Source organism: Pimephales promelas, chromosome 2 (genome assembly GCF_988280905.1).
Source record: "Pimephales promelas chromosome 2, fPimPro1.hap1.1, whole genome shotgun sequence".
NCBI classification, from domain to species: Eukaryota; Metazoa; Chordata; class Actinopteri; order Cypriniformes; family Leuciscidae; genus Pimephales; species Pimephales promelas.
The window spans coordinates 31,122,861-31,145,115 of NC_142770.1; the positions used below are offsets into that span (position 1 = coordinate 31,122,861).

The 22,255-nt window shown below is 42.3% G+C and overlaps 1 protein-coding gene across 1 annotated transcript in view; it reads right to left on the bottom strand.

The window, feature by feature from the left end:
- Window positions 1-21,999, bottom strand: part of LOC120461568 (uncharacterized) — a 122,631-nt gene extending 100,632 nt beyond the window's left edge. The window contains exon 1 of the mRNA XM_089118652.1: window positions 21,719-21,999. Within this exon, the coding sequence (XP_088974778.1) occupies window positions 21,719-21,843 (125 nt within the window). The 5' untranslated portion in view covers window positions 21,844-21,999. The remainder of the gene's footprint in view (window positions 1-21,718) is intronic.
- Window positions 22,000-22,255: the final 256 nt, after the last annotated feature.

The following is a 22,255-nucleotide window of genomic DNA, read 5'->3' on the forward strand; positions in this document are numbered from 1 at the left end:
CTTTACCAGTGGTGCTGTATGCTTCTGGGCTCAAACAGCAAGTAGAACAGGTGGGGATCTTCACAGTACACAGTACTCTCTCTTCAGTTCACTATATCACTCTGGGCTTCTGACGGGGGCAGATATAATATCCTTCCACGAACGTGTAAGCATGGATAGGGCTACTTCTCAGCAAAGACACATCACACTCGTGTTCACTTCAATTCCACAGGCAAAAATCAATGTGTATTAATAAGGCAAAAGCACTGCAATTCACTCACACGGTAGGGCTGATCAGAGGCCTTGCTCTGTTTGTTGTGCTCACTTTACATGGGGTTTCACTTTCAATTCCTTCTCCACACACTCTGAAACACATAGCTCCTCCAACAGTCAGATCCACACTCACTGTATCCTCTTCAAGCGGTTTAAATGTTCATAAGTTAAAATCAGTTCACTTATCTTTGCTCTTTCCTTTCCCAGCACAGATCCAGTCGATAGCTCAGACCAGCAGGCTTCCTACAAACAATCACTCTGATCCAGCAAGCTTGAATGGGCGTCTCTCCCTTTCCCCTGTCCCTTCCTTGTCAGTGGGTCCTCCATCTGAGCCTCCTCCATCTGTGTCTTCCCCGTCTGTGTTTCCCCCGTCTGAGCCTCCCTCTCCCTTCTGTCTGTGTCCTTTTATCTTGTTTATCTTGACTCGTCAAACAGGAAACCTGTGTGAGTGCCGCTCCTCTCTCTCTCTCGCACCTGCAGGGCATTAGCGCTAATCAGTGCGGGCATGATTCCATCACGCCCGGAGCTGCAGTGGTGTGTTGCACACAATCCGTTCCCCTAGGGAACTTGCGACTCTGAGGAGGGTTCCGATCGCCAAGCGATTTTGTCACCCGTGACATCAGCGCTTCCCGGGGTATCCCGCTGGGTCATCAGAACGATCAGATTTGGCTACGCGATGCAGTTCGCACGGTCTCCTCCCCGCTTCAGGGGAGTTCGCTCCACGATGGTCGGTGGCAATGCCCCAGTCTTGAGAGCGGAGATTGCGACCCTGCTGGCGAAGGGTGCAATCGAGACGGTCCCTCCAGCCGAGGTGAGGTCCGGGTTTTACAGCCCCTACTTCATTGTCCCCAAAAAGACCGGTGGGTTACGACCGATCCTTGTCCTGCGCATTTTGAACCGTTCTCTCCATCGACTACCGTTCAAAATGCTCACGGCCAAACGCATTTTCGAATGTGTTCGGTATCAGGATTGGTTTGCAGCGATCGACCTGAAGGACGCGTACTTCCATGTCTCCATTCTCCCTCGACACAGACCGTTTCTTCGGTTTGCCTTCGAGGGCCAGGCATAGTACGCCGTTCTCCCATTCGGGTTAGCTCTGTCCCCTCGCGTCTTCACGAAGATCGTCGAGGCAGCCCTTGTTCCCCTTCGCGAACACGGGGTTCGCATCCTGAATTATCCTGACTGGCTGATACTAGCACACTCTCGAGCTCAGGTTTGCGAACACAGAGACCTGGTGCTCCGGCACCTAGCCTGTCTGGGCCTTCGGGACAACCGGGAAAAGAGCAAACTTTGCCCCGTGCAGAGGATCTCTTTTCTCGGCATGGAGATAGACTCATGAACGAGCGCGCGCACTCACTGCTGGCTTGCCTTCGACAGTTCGAGGGCAAGAGTGCGGTTCCACTGAAACTATTTCAGAGGCTCCTGGGGCATATGGCATCCGCGGCCGCGGCAACGCCGCTCGGTTTGCTTCATATGAGACCGCTTCAGCTGTGGCTTCGCGATCGAGTCCCGAGGTGGGCATGGCATCGCGGTTCGCTCCGAGTTCCAGTGACTCCAGCGTGCCGCCGAACCTTCTTCCCGTGGTCGAACCTCAGCTTTTTACGGACCGGCGTCCCTATTCAGTGAGTTTCCAGGCATCTCGTTGTCTCCACGGATGCGTCTACCACGGGTTGGGGTGCCATGTGCAATGGGCATGCAGCCGCCGGTTCCTGGACAGGAGCCCAGCGCCTCATGCACATCAATTGCCTCGAGCTGTTGGCAGTACGGCTCGCCCTGCACCGCTTCCGAGCGTTGCTCAAGGGCCAGCATGTGCTTGTCCGCTCAGACAACACTACGGCAGTAGCGTACATCAACCACCAGGGGGGGTCTACGCTCGCGCCAGTTGTCGCAGCTCGCCCGCCACCTCTTGATATGGAGTCAGAAGCACCTGAGGTCCCTTCGTGCAGTTTACATTCCTGGAGACCGGAACTGGGCAGCCGACGAGCTGTCCCGGGCCCGTCCCATCTCCGGCGAATGGCGACTCCATCCCCAGTCGGTCCAGCTGATTTGGGACCAGTTCGGGGAGGCACAGATAGACCTGTTCGCCTCTCGGGACTCGTCCCACTGCGCCCAGTTTTATTCTCTGACCCGCGGCACTCTCGGCTCGGATGCGCTGGCGCACAGCTGGCCACGGGGCCCACGCAAGTATGCGTTTCCCCCAGTGAGCCTCCTTGCACGGGTGTTGTGCAAGATCAAGGAGGACGAGGAGCAGGTCTTGCTGGTAGCCCCCTATTGGCCCACCAAGACATGGTTCTCCGAACTCATGCTCCTCGCGACAGCACCTCCTTGGCCTATTCCCCTGAGACCGGACCTACTCTCTCAGAGACGGGGCACTCTGTGGCACCCTCGTCCCGATCTTTGGAGGCTGCACGTGTGGCTCCTGGACGGGACGAGGCAGGTTTGAGTTCGCTGCCACCTGCGGTGGCGGCAACCATCACTTCCGCAAGAGCGTCGTCCACGAGACACCTTTATGCGTTGAAGTGGAACCTCTTCGTCAATTGGTGTTCTTCTCGCAGAGAAGACCCCCGGAGATGTTCGATCAGTGTCGTGCTTTCCTTCCTGCAAGAAGGGTTGGAGCGCAGGCTGTCGCCCTCCACCCTTAAGGTTTACGTCGCGGCCATTGCCGCTTCTCATGAAGCAGTGGAAGGTAAGTCCTTAGGGAAGCACGACCTGGTCATCAGGTTCCTGAGGGGAGTGAGGAGGCTGCATCCGCCTCGTCCTCCCCTCGTACCCTCTTGGGACCTCTCGGTAGTTCTAAGTGCTCTGCAGAGGCATCCCTTTGAGCCTTTGCAATCGGTCGAGTTAAAGTTTCTGTCCATGAAGACAGCACTCCTGATTGCATTGGCCTCCATCAAGAGGGTGGGGGACCTGCACGCATTCTCCGTTGACGAAGCGTGCCTGGAGTTCGGGCCGGCTTACTCTCACGTGATCCTGAGACCCCGGCCTGGATATGTGCCCAAGGTTCCCACCACTCCCTTCCGGGACCAGGTGGTGAACCTGCAAGCGCTGTCCCCGGAGGAGGCAGACCCAGCCTTGGCACTGCTCTGTCCGGTACGTGCTCTCCGCACCTATGTCGACAGAACGCAGTGTTTCAGGACCTCAGACCAGCTCTTTGTCTGTCATGGAGGGAGCCAGAAGGGAAGGGCTCTCTCAAAGCAACGGCTGTCCCACTGGATAGTGGATGCCATTGCTTTGTCTTACCAGCAGCAAGGCCTTCCGTGCCCCCTTGGTGTGACGGCCCATTCCACTCGGAGTGTAGCCTACTCTTGGGCTTTAGCGCACGGCGCCTCGCTAACAGACATCTGCAGAGCTGCAGGCTGGGCGACACCCAACACCTTCGCCAGATTCTATAATCTGCGAATTGAGCCGGTATCCTCTCACGTTCTCGTTTCGGCCAGTTCTGGATCCGCTCAGGTGTCTTCGCTTGCTCGCCACTCCACTCCCCGGACTGGATAAGTGCGATATTTTCTCAGTTCTTCCATTGAAGTCTTGAGTCCTCCAGCACCGACGATGCGGGCACCACTGCTGTTGCGCTGGATGCTGGCTAGGTGCCTCCATGCGCACGGTTCCCCATGGTAACCGTCTCATGTGTATTATCCACTGTAAGCCTCTCTGAGCATGTGTCTTCCCTTGGCAAGCCATCTGCCACCCCTGGAGTTGAAATTAGTAGCCACCTGCGGTTGGTGCTCCAGTGATTCCATATGTGTTCCTATGTGGCCATATGTGTATTCGTAAGTCCTCCCTTTGGTAGGCAGCTGGTAGCATGTCCCTTCCGGGATATGTTTCCCAGTGTACCTTGGTAATCCTGTGTCAAAGTCGGATCCCCAAAAAAAAAAAAAAAAAAAGAGGTAAGGCTCGGGGGTCCAGACTTTCGCAGGGCACTGGAAGACAGCTTGAAGTTGGCGTGATGGCACAGACCCCCAATCTCCGTCACTTCTGACGTAACTCGAAGTGACTACGAAAGGGAACGTCTCGGTTACGTATGTAACCCTCGTTCCCTGAGTAGGGAACGGAGACGTTACATCTCCCTGCCACTTCTGCTGTATCGCTGGGTAGATGCCGAGTTCAGTCTTGGCTCCTCAGCGAAGACATACTGCGGTTGCGTTCACTTCCTCCTTTTATACTCACGGAGTAGGGCGGAGTACGCTATGCAAATTTCCGCAGCCCCAAGGCATTGCATGCCATTGGCTCGTGTTTAAATACTCGAAGAGGATTGGCTTTCTATGCGAAATCCCCCAATCTCCGTCACTTCTGACGTAACGTCTCCGTTCCCTACTCAGGGAACGAGGGTTACATACGTAACCGAGACGTTTTCTGGAACTGCAAAATAGCACTAGGGATTCACACGCCTCCTTTTTGCGCCAACCCGCCCAGGGAGCACAAGTTAATTTCCTAGTTTACCGACGTGCGTCTGTGGAGGAAAAAAATCTGCTTTGCGCGCGTGCAAAATAGGAATTATAAATGCGTCAGTGTATAAAGTCATTTGCGCCAGGTGCAAGATAGAGCCCTAAGTCTTCTCAAAACGCTACATTTCAAAAAGTTAATCACAAAAAAATATCACCTAATCCATATGAATCGCGTGGTTTCTTCCTAGTCCTCTAATGACACATGATCACTCTATAAATTTTAACAGTTTAAATGTAGACCTCTAAATCTAATCACAGTCAAGTAACATTTACGGACAGCAGAATATTATCTGACAAACGGAGGCTCTGAGTGAGGTGCGAGGTGAGCTCATTATCATAAGAACCAATCACAACCATTCAATGGCTCTGGAACCAATCAGGACTCACGTGTAAGTAGTATGCTAGTGTTTGAATTTAAACAAGTACAAACTTTTTTATCATCTCTGGAAAATGTATCTGATCAAATTCAAATAATATGATGTTGAAATCCTTGTGGGAATTTAAATGTAGCATGCAGTGGACAACATCCTTTTAAGAAGCCCCTTACAAGTAAAAGTGAACATCAGCAATTTTAGCTATGCTTATTGCAATGCTTAATAGTTGACAAATGTTTCTAATACATTACAAGTTGGTACATTGTATATATATATATATATATATATATATATATACATGTAAATAAATGATAAATGCATACATTTTTTTTATATATTGCAGTAGGCATACGTGTTTATAAAGTTCATATATTTCAAACCCACTAAAAGCTTAATAATTTTGCTATGTTCTTACACAAAGTACTCCAAAAATGTATTTTTAAGTAAGAGCAACATAAGTATGTTTTCTTTAAATGCACTAATTCTTCACTAAAATTATGCTTGTGTTTAGCATATTTCCTAAAAATATAATTAAGCATGTATTTATTACCAATGTACTTCTATCTAGTGCATTTGTTAGAAATATGTTAAAAGTATACTTGTGTTGAGTTATGTTTCAGCTTGCGTTGCATTCAAAAGAAAAGAGTGGACGATAGAGATGAGTCATCTTTAGCCGTTGATTGGCATTTTAATTTTTAGCTGTTGACGCATCAGTCTCACGGTCGAACAACACAGAGAGTAACAAAGATTCTCTCAGTAATATGATCCTCTTAAAGGTTCTCAAAGCGATCCTGGGTGTTGACGTTCAAATATTTTCAAACAAATCGGAGCTAGACCCTCCCTCCTCCGCATCTCATCTCCTCCCACTCCCTTCCGTGCTTCCTGAAATAATTGTGAACGTGCATAGTTCTAGCTAATTATATCCTTGTGTGGGTTTGGCGAACATAAGCGTCAATTTAGAAGAAAAAAAAACAATTTAACTTTACCCACCTGTCCAGCAAAAACAGAGCAACCTGAATGTCGGACTGGAAGCCCTTCTGCCGCCGGAGTTCCATCCTTCAAAAGCTTTGCTACCGATGTAAATTCGGAACTTCGCACATTCTTTATCCGACTCCTTCTTTTTAATTTGTTCTTCAGAACGACGTCTCTTTGGTCGTGTGTCGGTAATTTTTCAAACTTCCTTCTGATGCTTCTCTCTCCTTCACACACACACACACCCTTCATGTGCACGCGCACTAACCCCCCAGACCCACCCTCAAATACTTCTTGCCAGTGATTGGCTGGAACACTGTTTGTTAGGTTTCGTGGTCCGGGTGAGATATGATTGTTTTTGTTGCCGTTTGTGGAGCCTGTGGTGTCTACAGAGACCGCGTTTTTTTACAGTGTGTTTAGGGGACAGGCAGCTAGCCGATAGTGAGGAGACGTTTGATGTATGTGACAAAAAATGTTTTGGCCCAGCATCGCTTAGAGAACCTTTAACTACGGTAAATCAACTTGGACAAACATAATAATAATACAAATGCATCCTCCATAGCCTTTACTTTAGTGCCCTCTTGTGGCATAAACATATGCACAACACAGAACAGTATGGCATTGCATTATATTACACAGCATACAACTGAGGACATAATGAACATACTTTAACACCCCCACTTGTACCACTTGCTATACTCTAAAGAAAAAAAAACAGAATGAATGTGGACATTTGTCATACACATATCAATCTCCAAAAAAAAAGCACCTGCAAACCTCTTCAGTTTAACTTATTCACAGGTTTGGTCATTACATCAGCAATCATGTCATCAGTAGAACAATACATTAAAATCACTCCTCACTTACAGCAGATCTAATAAAGTGGTACTTATATTGTTGATATGTTTACATCTCTGTCTGTTTACAGATTTTTTAGCGAGAGCGATTGTTCCCTGACCCTGATTGTCCTCATGTATTATAGTATAGACATTCCTGTAAGGTTGAAGCCAGTGCCATATATTCTGCCTCACATGTTGACAACGCAACAGTAGGCTGCTTCCTAATCTTCCACGGGACCGGGGAGCTGTTCTGACTGAGGCTCACACAGTATCCCGTTGTACTGCGTCTGTCACTGGTATCAGCCGCCCAATCGGCATCACTGTAGGCCTGTTTGCCTAGCTTTTCACTGTTATTTCTCCTAAAACTTAACCCTTTCTCTGCTGTGCCTTTGAGATAACGAAGTACGTGCTTCACAGTGACCCACTGCTCCTCCGATGTTGAGAATTTATTAGCTAAGACTATTTAAAAAAAAAAGTTTGAAGTTAAGATTTATAAGTTAACGTTTTGATAGCCAACACTAAGAATAACAGTTCATGTTATCAGATATATGTGGTTAAAAACATTCTGTGTTTAATTTGATTTGTGAATTGACTTCATATCCCACTAGGCACATATCCCACTAGGAAAAAGTCTCCCCATAGTCTATTCACATTCTCTGGCTGTAGCCTTTAGCACAAACCATGCTTTGTATTTGTCTTTTCCGTCTACATCAGCCTTGATAGAGTAGACCCATCTACCCCCCACTGTTTTCTTGCCTACTGGCAGTGTTGTAGGAGTAAAGGTTTTGTTCTCATTTAAGGACTGAATTTCTTCTTCCATAGCTTTTCTCCATTCTTTTGAGTTATCTGACTCCATTGTCCCCTCAGAAGTCTGTGGAATGCCACACACCACTCTGCAGCAGTAGTCTACCGTGATATTAACCTCATCACTTTCACTTCCTTCAGTTACAAAGTCATCTAAGTAGCTCAGTGTTTTTCTTTCTCCAGTCGGATGCCTCTGACTCTTATGCCAACTTCAGACTGCACGATTTTCAAAGTAGTCGGGTCGTTGTTCTTTTCACACTGCATGACTATCTTGGCCAGCATTCAGTCACTGCTGTGTTCACACTGGACGATTGATCGGTGACAGGTTTCACACTGCATGACTTTACAATAGGAAAAATCGCTGACAGACTCTGTCTAGCACGCTGCGCGCAAACTACGTTTCAAAACAAACACACGTGAGATGTGAAAAGGAAACAACGCGACACCACACGTGCAAGACCGGAGTTCTCACGTGAGACTCGGTTGTGGTCCAGCTCAGGTGAAACTTCAAACAGACACGAGTGCTCCTGCCAAATTTCTACTAATTTTTCTTCTATTTATAGTGTCCAAATAGACAGAGAAGAAGCTTTTTTTCTGAAACAATGCCATATCATGTTAATATGTGATCTATAACTCCTCCCCGAACTCCCTGCTTCTCTGTATCTTGCTCTCTCACTGGCTGCCGGTAATCGCCGATGTAGTTTTCAGTCAAAACACTTTTCACACAGCAGGATTTTGAATCGCCGACAGGTCCAGATATTTAGCATGCCAAATATCTCATGGGCGTCGGCGACGCGTGATTGTCACTCGCGTGAACGAGCGCCGATTTGCCTGTGATTTCAGGCATTTGTCGGCGATTTCTCAAAACCTGTCGGCGAGCCAAAATCGTGGCTAAAATCATGCAGTCTGAACTCGGCATTAGCCACATGTCACACTGCTTGATCATGCTCACTAAACTTCGTTACTGCACTTGGACCATCACTATGTACACTTCTACTTCACACACTTGGTTCTGAAGCATTTTCTGTAAACTCACTCTCTGTGGTCTCACTAGTCCTGGGTCGCACACGGTCACAGTCATCGCTTATATCTGGCTCACCTGTTTGTGTCTGTTTTTTCACAGCTGTATTGCTCACAAACTTCACTAGCCTGTGTTTCTGTACTTTGTTTGTGTCTGGATGATACACCAAATACGCCGGACTGTTTTTGTCGTAACCTACAAAACGTCCCTGGTCACATCTGGAATCAAGTTTTCCCTTGTCCTGTTTGTATGTGCAGCAGGCAGACCCAAACTTGTGCATTTTAGATACAGTACATTAGGCTTCTTGCCAGTCAGCAACTCATAAGGAGTCTGCCCTGTGCGCCTGTTAAAACACCTGGGGCCTCATGCATAAAACTTTGCGTAGATTTCATCCTTAAAGTGTGCGTACGCACATAAGGCAGAATTTGCGCACGCACAAAAGTTTTCAGATTTATAAAACCGTTCGTACGCCAGAACCTGCGCAGAATTCACTTTATAAATCCCAGTCAGCGGGAGATTATGCGCACGTGCGTCTCCTCCCCGAAATAACCATATATGGAGATTACAACGCCTAGTTTAAATATGCATATCCTAATCTGCATATCATTTGCATATGATTATTCATCCACGTGATACCAAGTTTAACTGTACAAGACGTTAGGAAAATATGAAATGTGGATGTGCCGTCACATTATTACAAACATTTTTTTTAGGAGCCTATATCCTTGCCTTGTTTTTAAATTAATAAATCAAATAATGTTAAATACATTTCAGAGAAAGTTTTTCTCAATCTTTTCCACTGGCCAAATAGTATTTTTAATTGATTTATATTTTAATAGAAAGAGATAGACATGGTTGTGCATTATTTTCACGAAACAGTTTTCTCAGACAATCTCTAGTTAAAACATTAAAACACAGCATGCCAGAAGAAAAGTGTTCAAAAGCAATGCATCCACAACAAATAAGTCTATTTCTATTTATTGAATATATATATATATATATATATATATATATATATGAAGAGTTCAGATGCAAAAGCCTCTAAATGCCATTTGAAATTTTCTTCTTCAATGATGATTTTTATCAAACTTGTATATTTAAGTTCAGTAATTTCAGGCATTTAGAGGCTTTTGCATCTGAACTCTTCATATATATATATATATATATATATATATATATATATATTGTAACTTCTCAGTAATGATTTCATGTAGTTTAAGAGTTTAACTCCATTAATGAGAATGGCATATTTAATCTAAACGTTTATATCAGAAGTAAAACATAGTTTAAACCATTCTCTTATTTATTTAAACTGTTATTGTGAATATGGACTGTATTTATGATTTGGACTCATAATGAAGATTTACGGTTTTACTCCATCTGCCGTTAGATTATAGGCTATATGTGCGTCAGTTTCAAACGGTCCAACGCGCGTGCTGGCGCGGTCATTCAAGAAGGGATGGATGTTTGCTTCAAGTGATGATAGGTTTGTGAAATTATATTTGTATTATCTTTCTGTAGATGTATAATTTTCTTTAGATTCTCTGTCTAATAGGCTAGTAAGCAAAAATACATTTGACTCCAGCTCACCATCGGTGTCGCCAAAACCCATAATCTTCTAAAAGAGTGCGTACGCACGGTCAAGAGCATCCTTACGGTGCGCACTTATTTACTCCAAGTTTATTTTTTATAAATCCCGATGTGCGCGTGGAAAAATGCGTACGCATATTTCTATGCCCATTTTGTGCGTACGCAACGTTTATACATGAGGCCCCTATTGCGTACTATTGCTGCTGTTTGTACTGCATAGTTCCATAGCTGCTTTGGTAATGCACTTTCGAGTATCATGCATCTACCAATCTCAAAAAGAGTACGCAAACCTCTCTCAGCAGTTCTGTTCTGGTGTCGCGAATACGGAGCTGATGTTTCATGTCTAATTTTGTTTTTCCTTAACAGAGCTTGGAAATCACCACACGTAAACTCTGTTCCATTGTCAGATCTGATGTATCTCACTGTCCCGTAAGGGGATACATCTGCTTGGAACTTTTCTGTAGCCTGTACTGTATCACTTTTCTTCTTAAGAAAATATACAAATACTGCACTGGAGTAATTGTCAGTAAATGACTGCACATATTTGTACCCATCTATCGACTGTGGCTACTGGACCTGCGAGATCTGTGTGTACCATCTGTAAGGAAGCTTTTGCTCTGGTATAAGGATCCCTATTTCTGGTTTGGGCAAATTTTCCCTGAATACACACCTCATACTCTTGTTCAGGTCGGCCTATTTTACCCTTGATTTGCATACCTTCCAAAACATTTTGCAACCTAAGAACATCGTCATAGTTACAGTGCCATAAAATCTCGTGCCATGTTTGTATGTCGTGACATGCATTACACTTATCATTAGGCTCAGCTTCAGTATGCAAATAATACAGCCTACCATACACGTGAATGTTAAATCTGGTACCGTCTCTGGTTATTAGGACGTCTTTATTTTCTTTAAAGACAACCGTAGCCCCACTTGTGGTGGCTGCCTTCACTGAGAAGATGCTCTGGGGGTACGACGGTACTTTCAGCACTGCCTTGCGTCGTTGTCCTCTGCTGTCAATGAGGGAAACCTTAGCATTTCCCCTTCGCTGAGCGATCCCGCTACATCGGGTGCCGTCTGCCAGCTCAACACTGTGCGTTTCTGGCCTGAATGTGCAGTCAAAACTCTTGAACATGCTAATGTCCGTGATGATATGAGAGGTAGCTACCGTGTCCACCATCAGACCCCTCTCCTGGATGCTACATATCGGCTGCCGCTGGATACTGGTCCATCCTTCTCTCATCTTGAACACGTAGTCCTCTGCTTCTTCTGAGGCCTTTCTCACATCATCCTTTTTGTCCTTACGTCTACATGTGGCGTCTTTATGTGTGTCACTTCTGCAGAAACTACACCATGTTTTCTGTCGACATCCTTTCGCTCTGTGGCCTTTGGTGCCACACTTGAAGCACACCATCTCTGAGTCGTCCTTGATCCAGCCACGTGCGTTCGTCTTGGTGGGCCGCTGTCGGGTTTTCTCTTGAGTCTTCATCACACTGTCGCTCGACTCAGCTGCTTTTATCTTCTCTGTCTCTTCAAAATTACGTAGCTTAGTCTTGAATTCTGCAAACATGATTGTATCGTCTGTGTGGGCCACATGTATTGCGAATGGTTTAAAACTCTCAGGCAATCCCTTTAATACCATAGCAACTAGCAATCCATCTCCTAATGTTTCACCCGCGTTCCGCAGTGCTGTAATGGCAGTTTCAGCTCTGATAATATGGTCCATTACACTTTCATCGTTTGCCTTCAGAAGCGATGTCAATGTGGTGTACAAGTTGATTATACCAGACTGATCTCATGAAGTAGCGTGTGTATGCCACGCCAATTCGTATTTCCATTTTTGGCGTGCTATCAAGACGCATAATCGCCTTTCAGCGTGTTATGAACACCTTTGACTTAACGTTATATAAATATATGACTTACCTCAACCTTGTCCCTAAACCTAACCGTCACTGGGGTTAATGGCATTTATGACTGTTACCTTACCATCCTAGGTAAAAAAAAGATATGACTTACCTCAACCCCATCCCTAAACTTAACCGTCACTGGGGTTAATGGCATTTATGACTAGACATTTGACTGCGTGTACGGAGACGCGGAATGACGCGGACGTTAATGGCGTAGACATACACGCATACACGCGGATACACGCAGATAGCTCAAAATGCGTAGAGATAACACGCCACCTGACTCGAAAGTGGTGTGTATGTTTACGCAAAAGTCATGATGTCATGTTGATTATACGGGGCTTTCCCTTCCCTGCATAATACTCTCTCAATATTGCCAGAGCTTTTCTTCCATCGTTGGGCGCATCCCTCATAACTAATGAGAGGCTTTTGTCATCGAGTAGTAAAATCAACTCTGCATATGCGTCAGCGTTTTTCCACTCGGCTTCTGACACCGGTTCTCTCAGCACCGTGTTCTTTAGCCCTGATAAACGGAAATGTCCCAACATTTTGGTCTCCCAAAGCTCATACTTAGTCTCACCTCCATCGAATGTCAATCGAGGCAGCCTGTTCGTCCTTCTTTGTTCCATCATGTTTGCGTCCTATTTAGTAGCCCGTTAGCACGCAGTCCGTTGCGACTTTCTAAACGGTGGTAAACAAACTTATCTTCCGAACGACTCCTGGGCCCATAACCTGTTGAATTATGTTTCAGCTTGCATTGCATTCAAAAGAAAAGAGTGGACGATAGAGATGAGTCATCTTTAGCCGTTCTTGGCATATTCATTTTTAGCTGTTGACGCATCAGTCTCACGGTCAAACAACACAGAGAGTAATAAAGATGCTAATATACTTTTAGTGTATTTAAATATAGTACATTTTTCGTTTGTATATTTGCAATGTACTATTGAAAAAGAGAATATATTTCAAATTCAATAAAGTATACTTTTTTCACTAGGGAGGTGTCATGCCAAGGTAAAGGAATTATCCCCGGTCGCGGGAACACGCTCGCATTCAGCAGGAGGTGAGTCATTGCTTTGTCCAAGGAGAATTAAACTATAACACGTGAATTGTCTAAGTTATCATTTTACTGTTGTTGTTGTTTTATCGATGAGGTTTACCAAAGACAGCTATGATGTGGCCCATCAAAAACAAATTATTTTATTCTTTTGTGGACTAACAATCGAACTTCATGCACTGAATTGATCAATTCTCACGAGAATGTCTAAAGTTTCTGAAAAACCAAGACGACCCTATCGTTTCACAAGCAAACAGATAGCACAAGTGTATTTGATGTAATATTTACATCTGGAAGACGTATTTTTTAAGAGTGTTTGCTCATCTGCAATACGTCTATAGGACGTCTCCTGTCAGATGTCAAAAAGACGTTTAGAAGATGCCTTTAAGATGTAATGATTTAGAATGCACGTTAAACTGACATCTTCTAAACGTCTATTTGACATCTGACAGGAGACGTCCTAGACGTATTGCAGATGAGCAAACACTCTTAAAAATATGTCTTCCAGATGTAAATATTACATCAAATAGGCTTGTGCTATCCCCCCTCCTCTTCTATAGTGAATTATTATCAAAATTATTCAATAATGCATTGCACTTAAACAGGCTGGTCATGGCACACACACACACACAAAAAAAACGATTTTACAGATGCTTGCCTATCATCAAGTTTTTTTTATTTTGTGAATACTGTACATCATGTGTAATAACAGCAATATGAACACATTTCATGTTTCCTGACAAAAGTTATAGTGGGATACAGATTTTTTCAGACCGTATTTTCAATCTGCCAAATAGGCTATGTATCCCCCTCCAAAATCTACAGACGCTGCCCTATCATCAAGTGTTTTATTTTGTGAATACTGTACATCATCTAATAACAGCAGTGAATATGGACACATTTCATGTTTCCTGACAAATGTTATGATAGGTACCTTGGCACGACACCTGTCCGCGTAATGATATTTACAGAGAAACACGTGATCAACGAGAAATGAAGCTTCAATTTATTTTTTTAGTCCGTGAATGCTTCACTTTGCGTGTCGGAATGTTTGAACTCACTCTACAGGTTTGTGGAAGTTTAAGTCCATTTACTACCATTTTCTTTTTTAAATAAGCCTATAATGTTTTCTATGTCCCTTCCTCCTACAAGATCGCACATTTCATCTATTGCACAATGGACTCGTTCCTTTTCACCCTGTTTCCATGAGGAATTCTCTAACTCTTTTAATGAGTTGTGTCTGTCTCTATCCATGGAGTCACCCCTACCTGACGTGGATGCTGAAGAACATCTTAGTCTGTTTAATACTGTATGCTCTGAGGTTTTAAATACCACTGCTCCTTTAAAAGTTAAAAAGTCAAAACCTAAGTCTGAACTATGGCTCAATGATACCATCCGCTCTCTGAGGCGAGCTTGTAGAAGAGCTGAACGTAAATGGAAAAATGATAAGCTACAAATTTCTTATGAAATGCTGAAAAATTCCCTCAGTGCTTTTCAAAAAGCTATGAAATCTGCTAAGTCTAAGTATTTTTCTAATTTAATTTTAAAAAATCATCATAGCTCAAAAGCCTTATTTTCTGTGTTAAAGTCTGCTCTCAATCCTCCTATAACTGTGATTTCAAATCCTTCAGTATCATTATGTGAAGGTTTCTCAAGGTTTTTCTGTGAGAAGATCACTTCTCTCAGATCCCAGTTGCAATCATCTGCTAATGTCCTGCCTGAACTGGACTGTTCTTCACCCATTTGGAGTGTCTTTGAACCTGTTTCTCTTCTATCTCTCAGAGAAATTGTTGTCCATTTGAAACCTTCCTTCTGCTCTCTTGATGTTCTTTCTCCTCGTATCTTGAAACAAACTTTTGATTCGGTTGGTACATGTTTGGTGTCTCTGATGAATAAATTCTTGAGCACAGGGACTATCCCTGATACACTAAAACAAGCGACCGTTACACCTCTCCTCAAGAAACCTTCACTCGATGTTAGGGATTTCAATAATTTTCGACCTATTTCGACCCTTCCTTTTATTACAAAAGTACTGGAGAAAACGGTATTCAATCAACTCCAATCTCATCTTAGCACAAATCAAATTCTTGAAACTTTCCAGTCTGGTTTTAAGCCTCTGCACAGCACAGAGTCTGCTCTTTTAAGGGTTTCTAATGATATTCTGTTAGCAACTGATGCTGGTGACTCTGTGATCCTAATACTGCTAGACTTAACCTCGGCCTTTGATACAGTTGATCATAAAACTTTGCTGTCCCGACTGGAGTCCTCTGTGGGCATCCAGGGAACTGTCCTCAGCTGGTTTAGATCTTATCTAACAAATAGAACTTTCTCCGTCAAACTGGGTAATTATTCTTCCTCACCAGCCCAACTCTCATGTGGAGTGCCGCAGGGGTCTATCCTCGCACCCATTCTTTTTTCCATTTATTTGCTTCCTCTTGGCTCCATTTTCAGAAAGCATGGTGTATTATTTCACTGCTATGCAGATGATACACAAATTTATTTCCCTCTGAAACGCAACAAAGAGACTGCTCTAAAATCTCTTTTTGCATGCCTAGAGGAAGTAAAAATGTGGTTTTCTCAAAATTTTTTGTTCCTGAATGAATCCAAGACCGAGGTTATAGTCTTTGGCCCCCATGACAACTATGATAGCAGCAACATTGATCTGAACTATCTGGATCGAAAGTCATCTTGCATCAAGAACCTTGGCGTTCTCTGGGATCCAAACCTCAAATTTGAAAAACAAATAAATACGGTGATTAGTGCTTGCTTTTTTCAGTTACGCCTTCTCTCTAAAATTAAATCTTCCCTTTCTGAGAAAACACTAGAGATTGCCATTCATGCGCTCATTACATCACGGTTGGATTATTGCAATTCTCTCTACTTTGGCATACCCAAACACTTTATTGCTCGTCTCCAACTAGTTCAGAATGCTGCTGCAAAGTTCCTCAAAAGAAAACGCAAATTTGATCATGTTTCACCTATCTTAAAATCTCTACACTGGCTACCTGTGCATTTTAGAATCGAGTATAAAATTCTTTTATTTGTTTTTAAATCCGTAAATAACTTTGCACCAAGCTATCTGTCTGAGCTACTCTGCCCACACAACCCCACACGATCCCTGAGGTCTGGTGATCAGAGTCTACTGTCTGTCCCCCGATCACGGCTAAAGAACAGAGGGGACAGAGCCTTCGCTGTTGCTGGCCCTAGGCTCTGGAACAGCCTTCCAGTTTATATCAGAGCTTCTCAATCTTTAACTGTTTTTAAATCCTCTCTTAAAACATATTTTTTTTCTTTAGCTTTTAGCTCATTGTGAGTTTTTGTTATGAATGTGTGGTTTGTCCTTGTATTTTCTGTCTTTTCTTTTTTCTCTTCATCATGTGTATTGTTCAGCACTTTGGTCAGCCTTGTTTGCTGTTTTTAAATGTGCTATATAAATAAACACAAACTTGAAACTTGAAACTTGATAGCCTATGATGTCACACAATCACATATTCTGACACATAAACAGACAAGGACAGAAGATCAGACCAGCTTAAAAAAAGTTAGAAACCATCACAGAAAATCGAATGTTTTTTGTTGTTGTTGTTGTTTTTTTAGCAGGGCAGTATCATGTGTGAACGCTTTATCTTGTTTATCTGTGGGAAGCAGAACTCTGTAACTTGTAAACTGGTGGGACTGTTTTTTTTATGTTGAAAAGGACGTGCTTGTGTAACTGGTTATACTTGTATAATGTAATGAGGGTTTTTGACGTTTCTGTCTTTCTCCATATCCTTCAGTACATATGCAAAAATAGCTCTTTTTATCTTAACGATATAAACAGTAAAAACACCCAAAGTCATTAATACAGAAGACAAAATATTAGACAGGAACATTAGCCAGGGGGGGTATCAAATAAATGCATTAAATATAGAGCATAACTGAATGGTTTTAGCAGCCTCCTTATCTTTTGAATCATAGATGGATTTGATGTACTGTTCAGTCTCCTTACCAAAAGCAATAAAGGAAGGTTTGGAATTACTAAATTTGGCTTTGTGAATATGATATTTCCCTAAAATGATCAATAGATTAATTAGATATATTCTTTCAAACAGGGCCGGCCCTGACCAATTTGCTGCCCTAGGCAAGATTTTACCTGGCGCCCCATGCATTACAGCCCACTTCACCCCATCATTTGTGTTGTTGATTATTTAGTCATATATATATATATATATATATATATATATATATATATATATATATATATATATATATAGCAAGAGCATTACGTCTAGCTAGCATTCAAGTCAAGTCCCCCTTTATTTTTATATAGCGCTTTTTAGCCTACAATACAGATATTTCAAGCAGCCTTACAGTGATAACAGGAAAATAATCCAACAAAGTTTTTTTCGCCTGTACAGCAGATCTAGAAGAAAATAGTGTCATAATCAAGCCTTAAGTATGTTCAGTGAAGGTTTATTTTATTGTATTTTATTTATTTATTTTTTCATTTATATATAGCCGCAAAACAGTGATGTCATGTTCCAAATGTAATTCATCCACAAACTATTCATTGAGCACAAGCAAAAGTGTTTGTTTGGGAGTTGATGGCAGCAATCTTCCACTAAATTATGGCACGTTTCATGTTTTCAACATGAATGAAATTGCTAAATGTCTTTAATGTGAATGTTACATGAAACATTAGCTACTTTTAATAAACCTGTAGCCTATAAATATCGTTATTAATTTTGGCAAATAAATAAAAAATGCCATATCTCCCAACTGTATAGTAAAACATTAAATAATAAAAGTGATAGTATGCATCTAAAAAAGACTGACGTGTTTGTTACAAAAGAAGAACTCAGAACTAACTTACAGTTAACATAAAGTTATAAGGTATACAAATAACTGCCATTAAATTATAGCATCTTAATACTATGCAATTAGATAAACTGTTCATTCATTACATCACTTTACCTCTGTCTTTATCCCATTGTATCCTCTTCTTCCTATCTATCGCAGCAGACTATAATGCTAATTTAAATGTGTCATGAAAATTCGGCCATCCGTCACAATGAGGAAACTTTCACCCTGTCTAGATGGCTGCCAGGCCCGTTTCTAAGGGAGTGCTTGAGTGTAAGCGCCCTCAAACGAAAGCAATGTTGTCTACATTGGATGCGGCGCAGGGCCGGCCCGTGGCATAGGCGGTATAGGCAAATGCTAAGGGCGCTACCACTCAGGGGGGCGCCAAAATGAGTGAACGAGTGAACTTTTTTTTTTTTTGCTAATACTATTTTAAAACCATTAATTCGAAATACTACAAAATAAAGCAAAACAGCTCCACAAAATCTTAACCAAGTCCCCCGACTCCGGTCCGGTGCATCAATCTCCCCCCGCCCAGCGAGTGCTTGAAGTGCGCCAGAAACAGAGTGCGCGCGATCAGTTCTGTTGGTCATTTGTTGTTTAGCGTCGCCTCTCGCCACAAGACCGCACAGAAAACAGCTATACTCTTCAGATTATCAGTTACAGTATCGCTAATATTAAAGGCAAGGTTGGTAGAATTCCCCAAAAATACTTTTTTTCCAAATTTGTTCAAACTGTCTTTATATATCAATGCATAATTAAAATGTAAGTACTCTGGAAAAGAAATTATAAAAATTGAGTGTATGTAGTCCTCTCAGGACTGCAATAAACACAGCTCATTATTCCATCAGGGACGAAAGAAATGATTGGCTGGGGAGATTGTCACTCTCCCTCGCTACCATGGATACCGCCTTTGCTGATACCGGAGCAGCCCAAATGCGTGCACCCGTTTGAAGAGGCAGTTAGTAACAACAACTATGGCAGAGAAAGAATAATCAAAATTCTCAGTACCTGCATGTAGAGGCAGTGAAGTCATACAAGTTAAAAAAGGAAGATAGTTTTTGAAAAGGCTATGAACAAAAAGTCTTTGGATAAATCAAAAAATAAAACGAGAGTCAATAGATACAGTCGGCAACGCGTCATAGTTGGGGGGCGTGGTCGGCGTGGGGGAAAGCAGCGCGGCCATCCTATGTATTTGAATGACAAAAATGTCATATTGCGAGTCATTTATGCCAGCCGACCGGCAACGGTACATTGCAAAATTAACTGTAATAGGTTATGATTGCCCTTATTTAATTAAAAACTGGGTCAATGACCCAACCAAATGGCCAGAGGTGTCGTTTCCAGACTATTATATCTGGTTGAATCTTCAGGTAAGACATCGCGGAAGCTAACGGCAACACAAGCCTATTACTCAATCAACTTGCGTATAAGTTACTAAGTCCATAAAACCATGTCACTTACCAATTGTACGTATGCTTCACTCCAAACTATTAATCCTTTTGTAAAACGGTGATCATTAGTAGTCGCTACGAAGTTGCAGAGGGACTTTGCTGACCGTTATCCGAATTCTCACAGACTGCAGTCTGATAACCTTCAGCTGATAACGCTAATGTGACTGAGAGACATATCCCTTATAAAAAACAACTAAAGGAATCTTGTTGTATTTTAGGACAAAATATTATAGTAACGTTAATATTCCTATAGGAATACTATAGTATTTTGGGACATAGCCTAGAAGTATAGAGGTATTAAAGAACATCACAGAAGTATTATACACTACTATAGAATATTAATAGCCATAGGATTACTATAGTTCTTTTCCGTAAGGGATGTAACGTCAGACAAATCTGGCCCACTGCCTAATACGAGTTAAACATCTACTACTATCACACAGGGACCTCTACTCACACAGTAATCTAATAAGATATGATTAATTTTGCCATTTTGTCCTCCTATCCGGTTCTGTATATATGTAAGAAAGGCTGTAGAACTTCAATTTATAATTTGTTTGTTTATTGGTGGTACAGAAAACGACACCGCAACTCTTCGGCATGATTGTCCCATGTATTTCAATGAGTGCCGAGGCAATGTTTTCCCCCACGGGCTAAATTCACACCACGTGACGGGGCGTTCCCGGGGGCGTTCCCAGACCAACCGACGGTATCTATATCGGCGTGGCTTTCCAGTGGTGGCGACAACTGAGGGATCTCAAGGGGCTGAAAAGTGAATCCATGATGGCTTTATTTCTGCTGGACAGGTCATTTTGCTGTTTTCATTTTGATGGCATTTATTTTTCCATGAAACACGTATCACTAGCACACGTAGCTACCTAATATAGCTACCTAATGTTACGTAGCATAACTAACGTTACACTGGCTTAGCTATGACAGTGTAAATTTGGTGTCGACAGGTATAACTTTACAGTTAGTGAGCCAGGGTTGAGACTATAAATAATCAATAGTCATATCTGCAGTTGAAAGCTGTTTTGTTTAAAGTCGCCAAATCTAACTTTAGGTTAAAAAGTTTAGGGGATCTATTTTTATACCTAGTTTTACCCTCTGCCTAAACTTTGTTCCTATATTCACCGTGAACTCGTCTGCTCCGTTTTTTTCACGTTTGGTTTGTTGTTCTATGCTCTACACATGTTTACCTATGTCTTATGTTGCATTTTGCATATGCTGTCTTTATGTAAACGCCTCCTCCAGCGGAGCAATCAGCATCACACGTTCATGTGTTTTTGGGGGCGTGGCTTTGGAAGGAGCCGAGAAGGGAGGGGGTGGGAGTTAATGGGATAATGAGCTGTCTTTATTGCAGTCCTGAGAGGACTACAGACACTCGATTTTTATAATTTCCTTTCCAGAGTACTTACATTTTAATTATGCATTGATATATAAAGACAGTTTACACAAATTTGGAAAAAAAGTATTTTTGGGGAATTCTACCAACCTTGCCTTTAAGTTGCTGGATTAAATTTCATTGTCCATGATATCTTTCTGAGCTGAAAAAATAGGCAGAGTTCTGCTCCCCTTATTCAATCCACCTTTTTCTTGACCTTATACCTTTTGCTTTGCGTTGGAATAAATCTAATTTAATTTAAGTTTTTCCGAAATGGAAGTAACTAGAATAATAATAGACATACTGTATTATTAGGCTACTAATCACAATTGCTATATATATATATAGCCTATATATATAGGCTATATATAGCTATATATAGCTATATATGGGCTATATATATAGGCTATATATATATATATATATATATATATATATATATATATATCCGTTCATATAGCAATTGTGATTAGTAGCCTAGTAATACAGTTGATTGACGTTAAGCTTCATCTGTCTGTCTAGCTGTAAATGTCTGCTTCAAAAATACTTTCCATTTTACATCACACAAACAACAGCCTAACACGGAAGAGGAAATGGGAGAAAACTTTTTATAAACATATTCGTGTTGAATAAACATTTCTCAATAAAACTTTTTGTCTTTTTACTTCAAAAGATAATTTCTGGCAGATTCACCTTCTGTAACTTCACATTTAAATCGCAATATACAATATGAAGTTCCTAATAATTACAAATGACTGTAATGGAGAAATGTAATAAACTTACTTGCAGTCTTGTCCACTAAGAAGAGAATTTATCAGTATTTTAAACTCAGTAACGCTTGTTGTCAGTCCGCGCGCGTCGTTCTCAGAATCTCTTGCTGGTCTCGATGGATTGTGGATTAAACACATAAATGTCCGCGAGTGTTATTAGATTTGCAGGCATTGTGCTAAATTGACATCTGTAGACATGTTTTCTGAATCATAGATGAAATCAAATCCAGTGAGCGACAGGTTTAGGTGTCAACAGTTGCTATAGACACTGAATCTTCAAAGCGCGTATTCGCAGCGCAATCTCTCATGAAGTGCCGTGATATACAGAGAAACACGTGATCAACGAGAAATGAAGCTTCAATTTATTTTTTTAGTCCGTGAATGCTTCACTTTGCGTGTCGGAATGTTTGAACTCACTCTACAGGTTTGTGGAAGTTTAAGTCCATTTACTACCATTTTCTTTTTTAAATAAGCCTATAGCCTATGATGTCACACAATCACATATTCTGACACATAAACAGACAAGGACAGAAGATCAGACCAGCTTAAA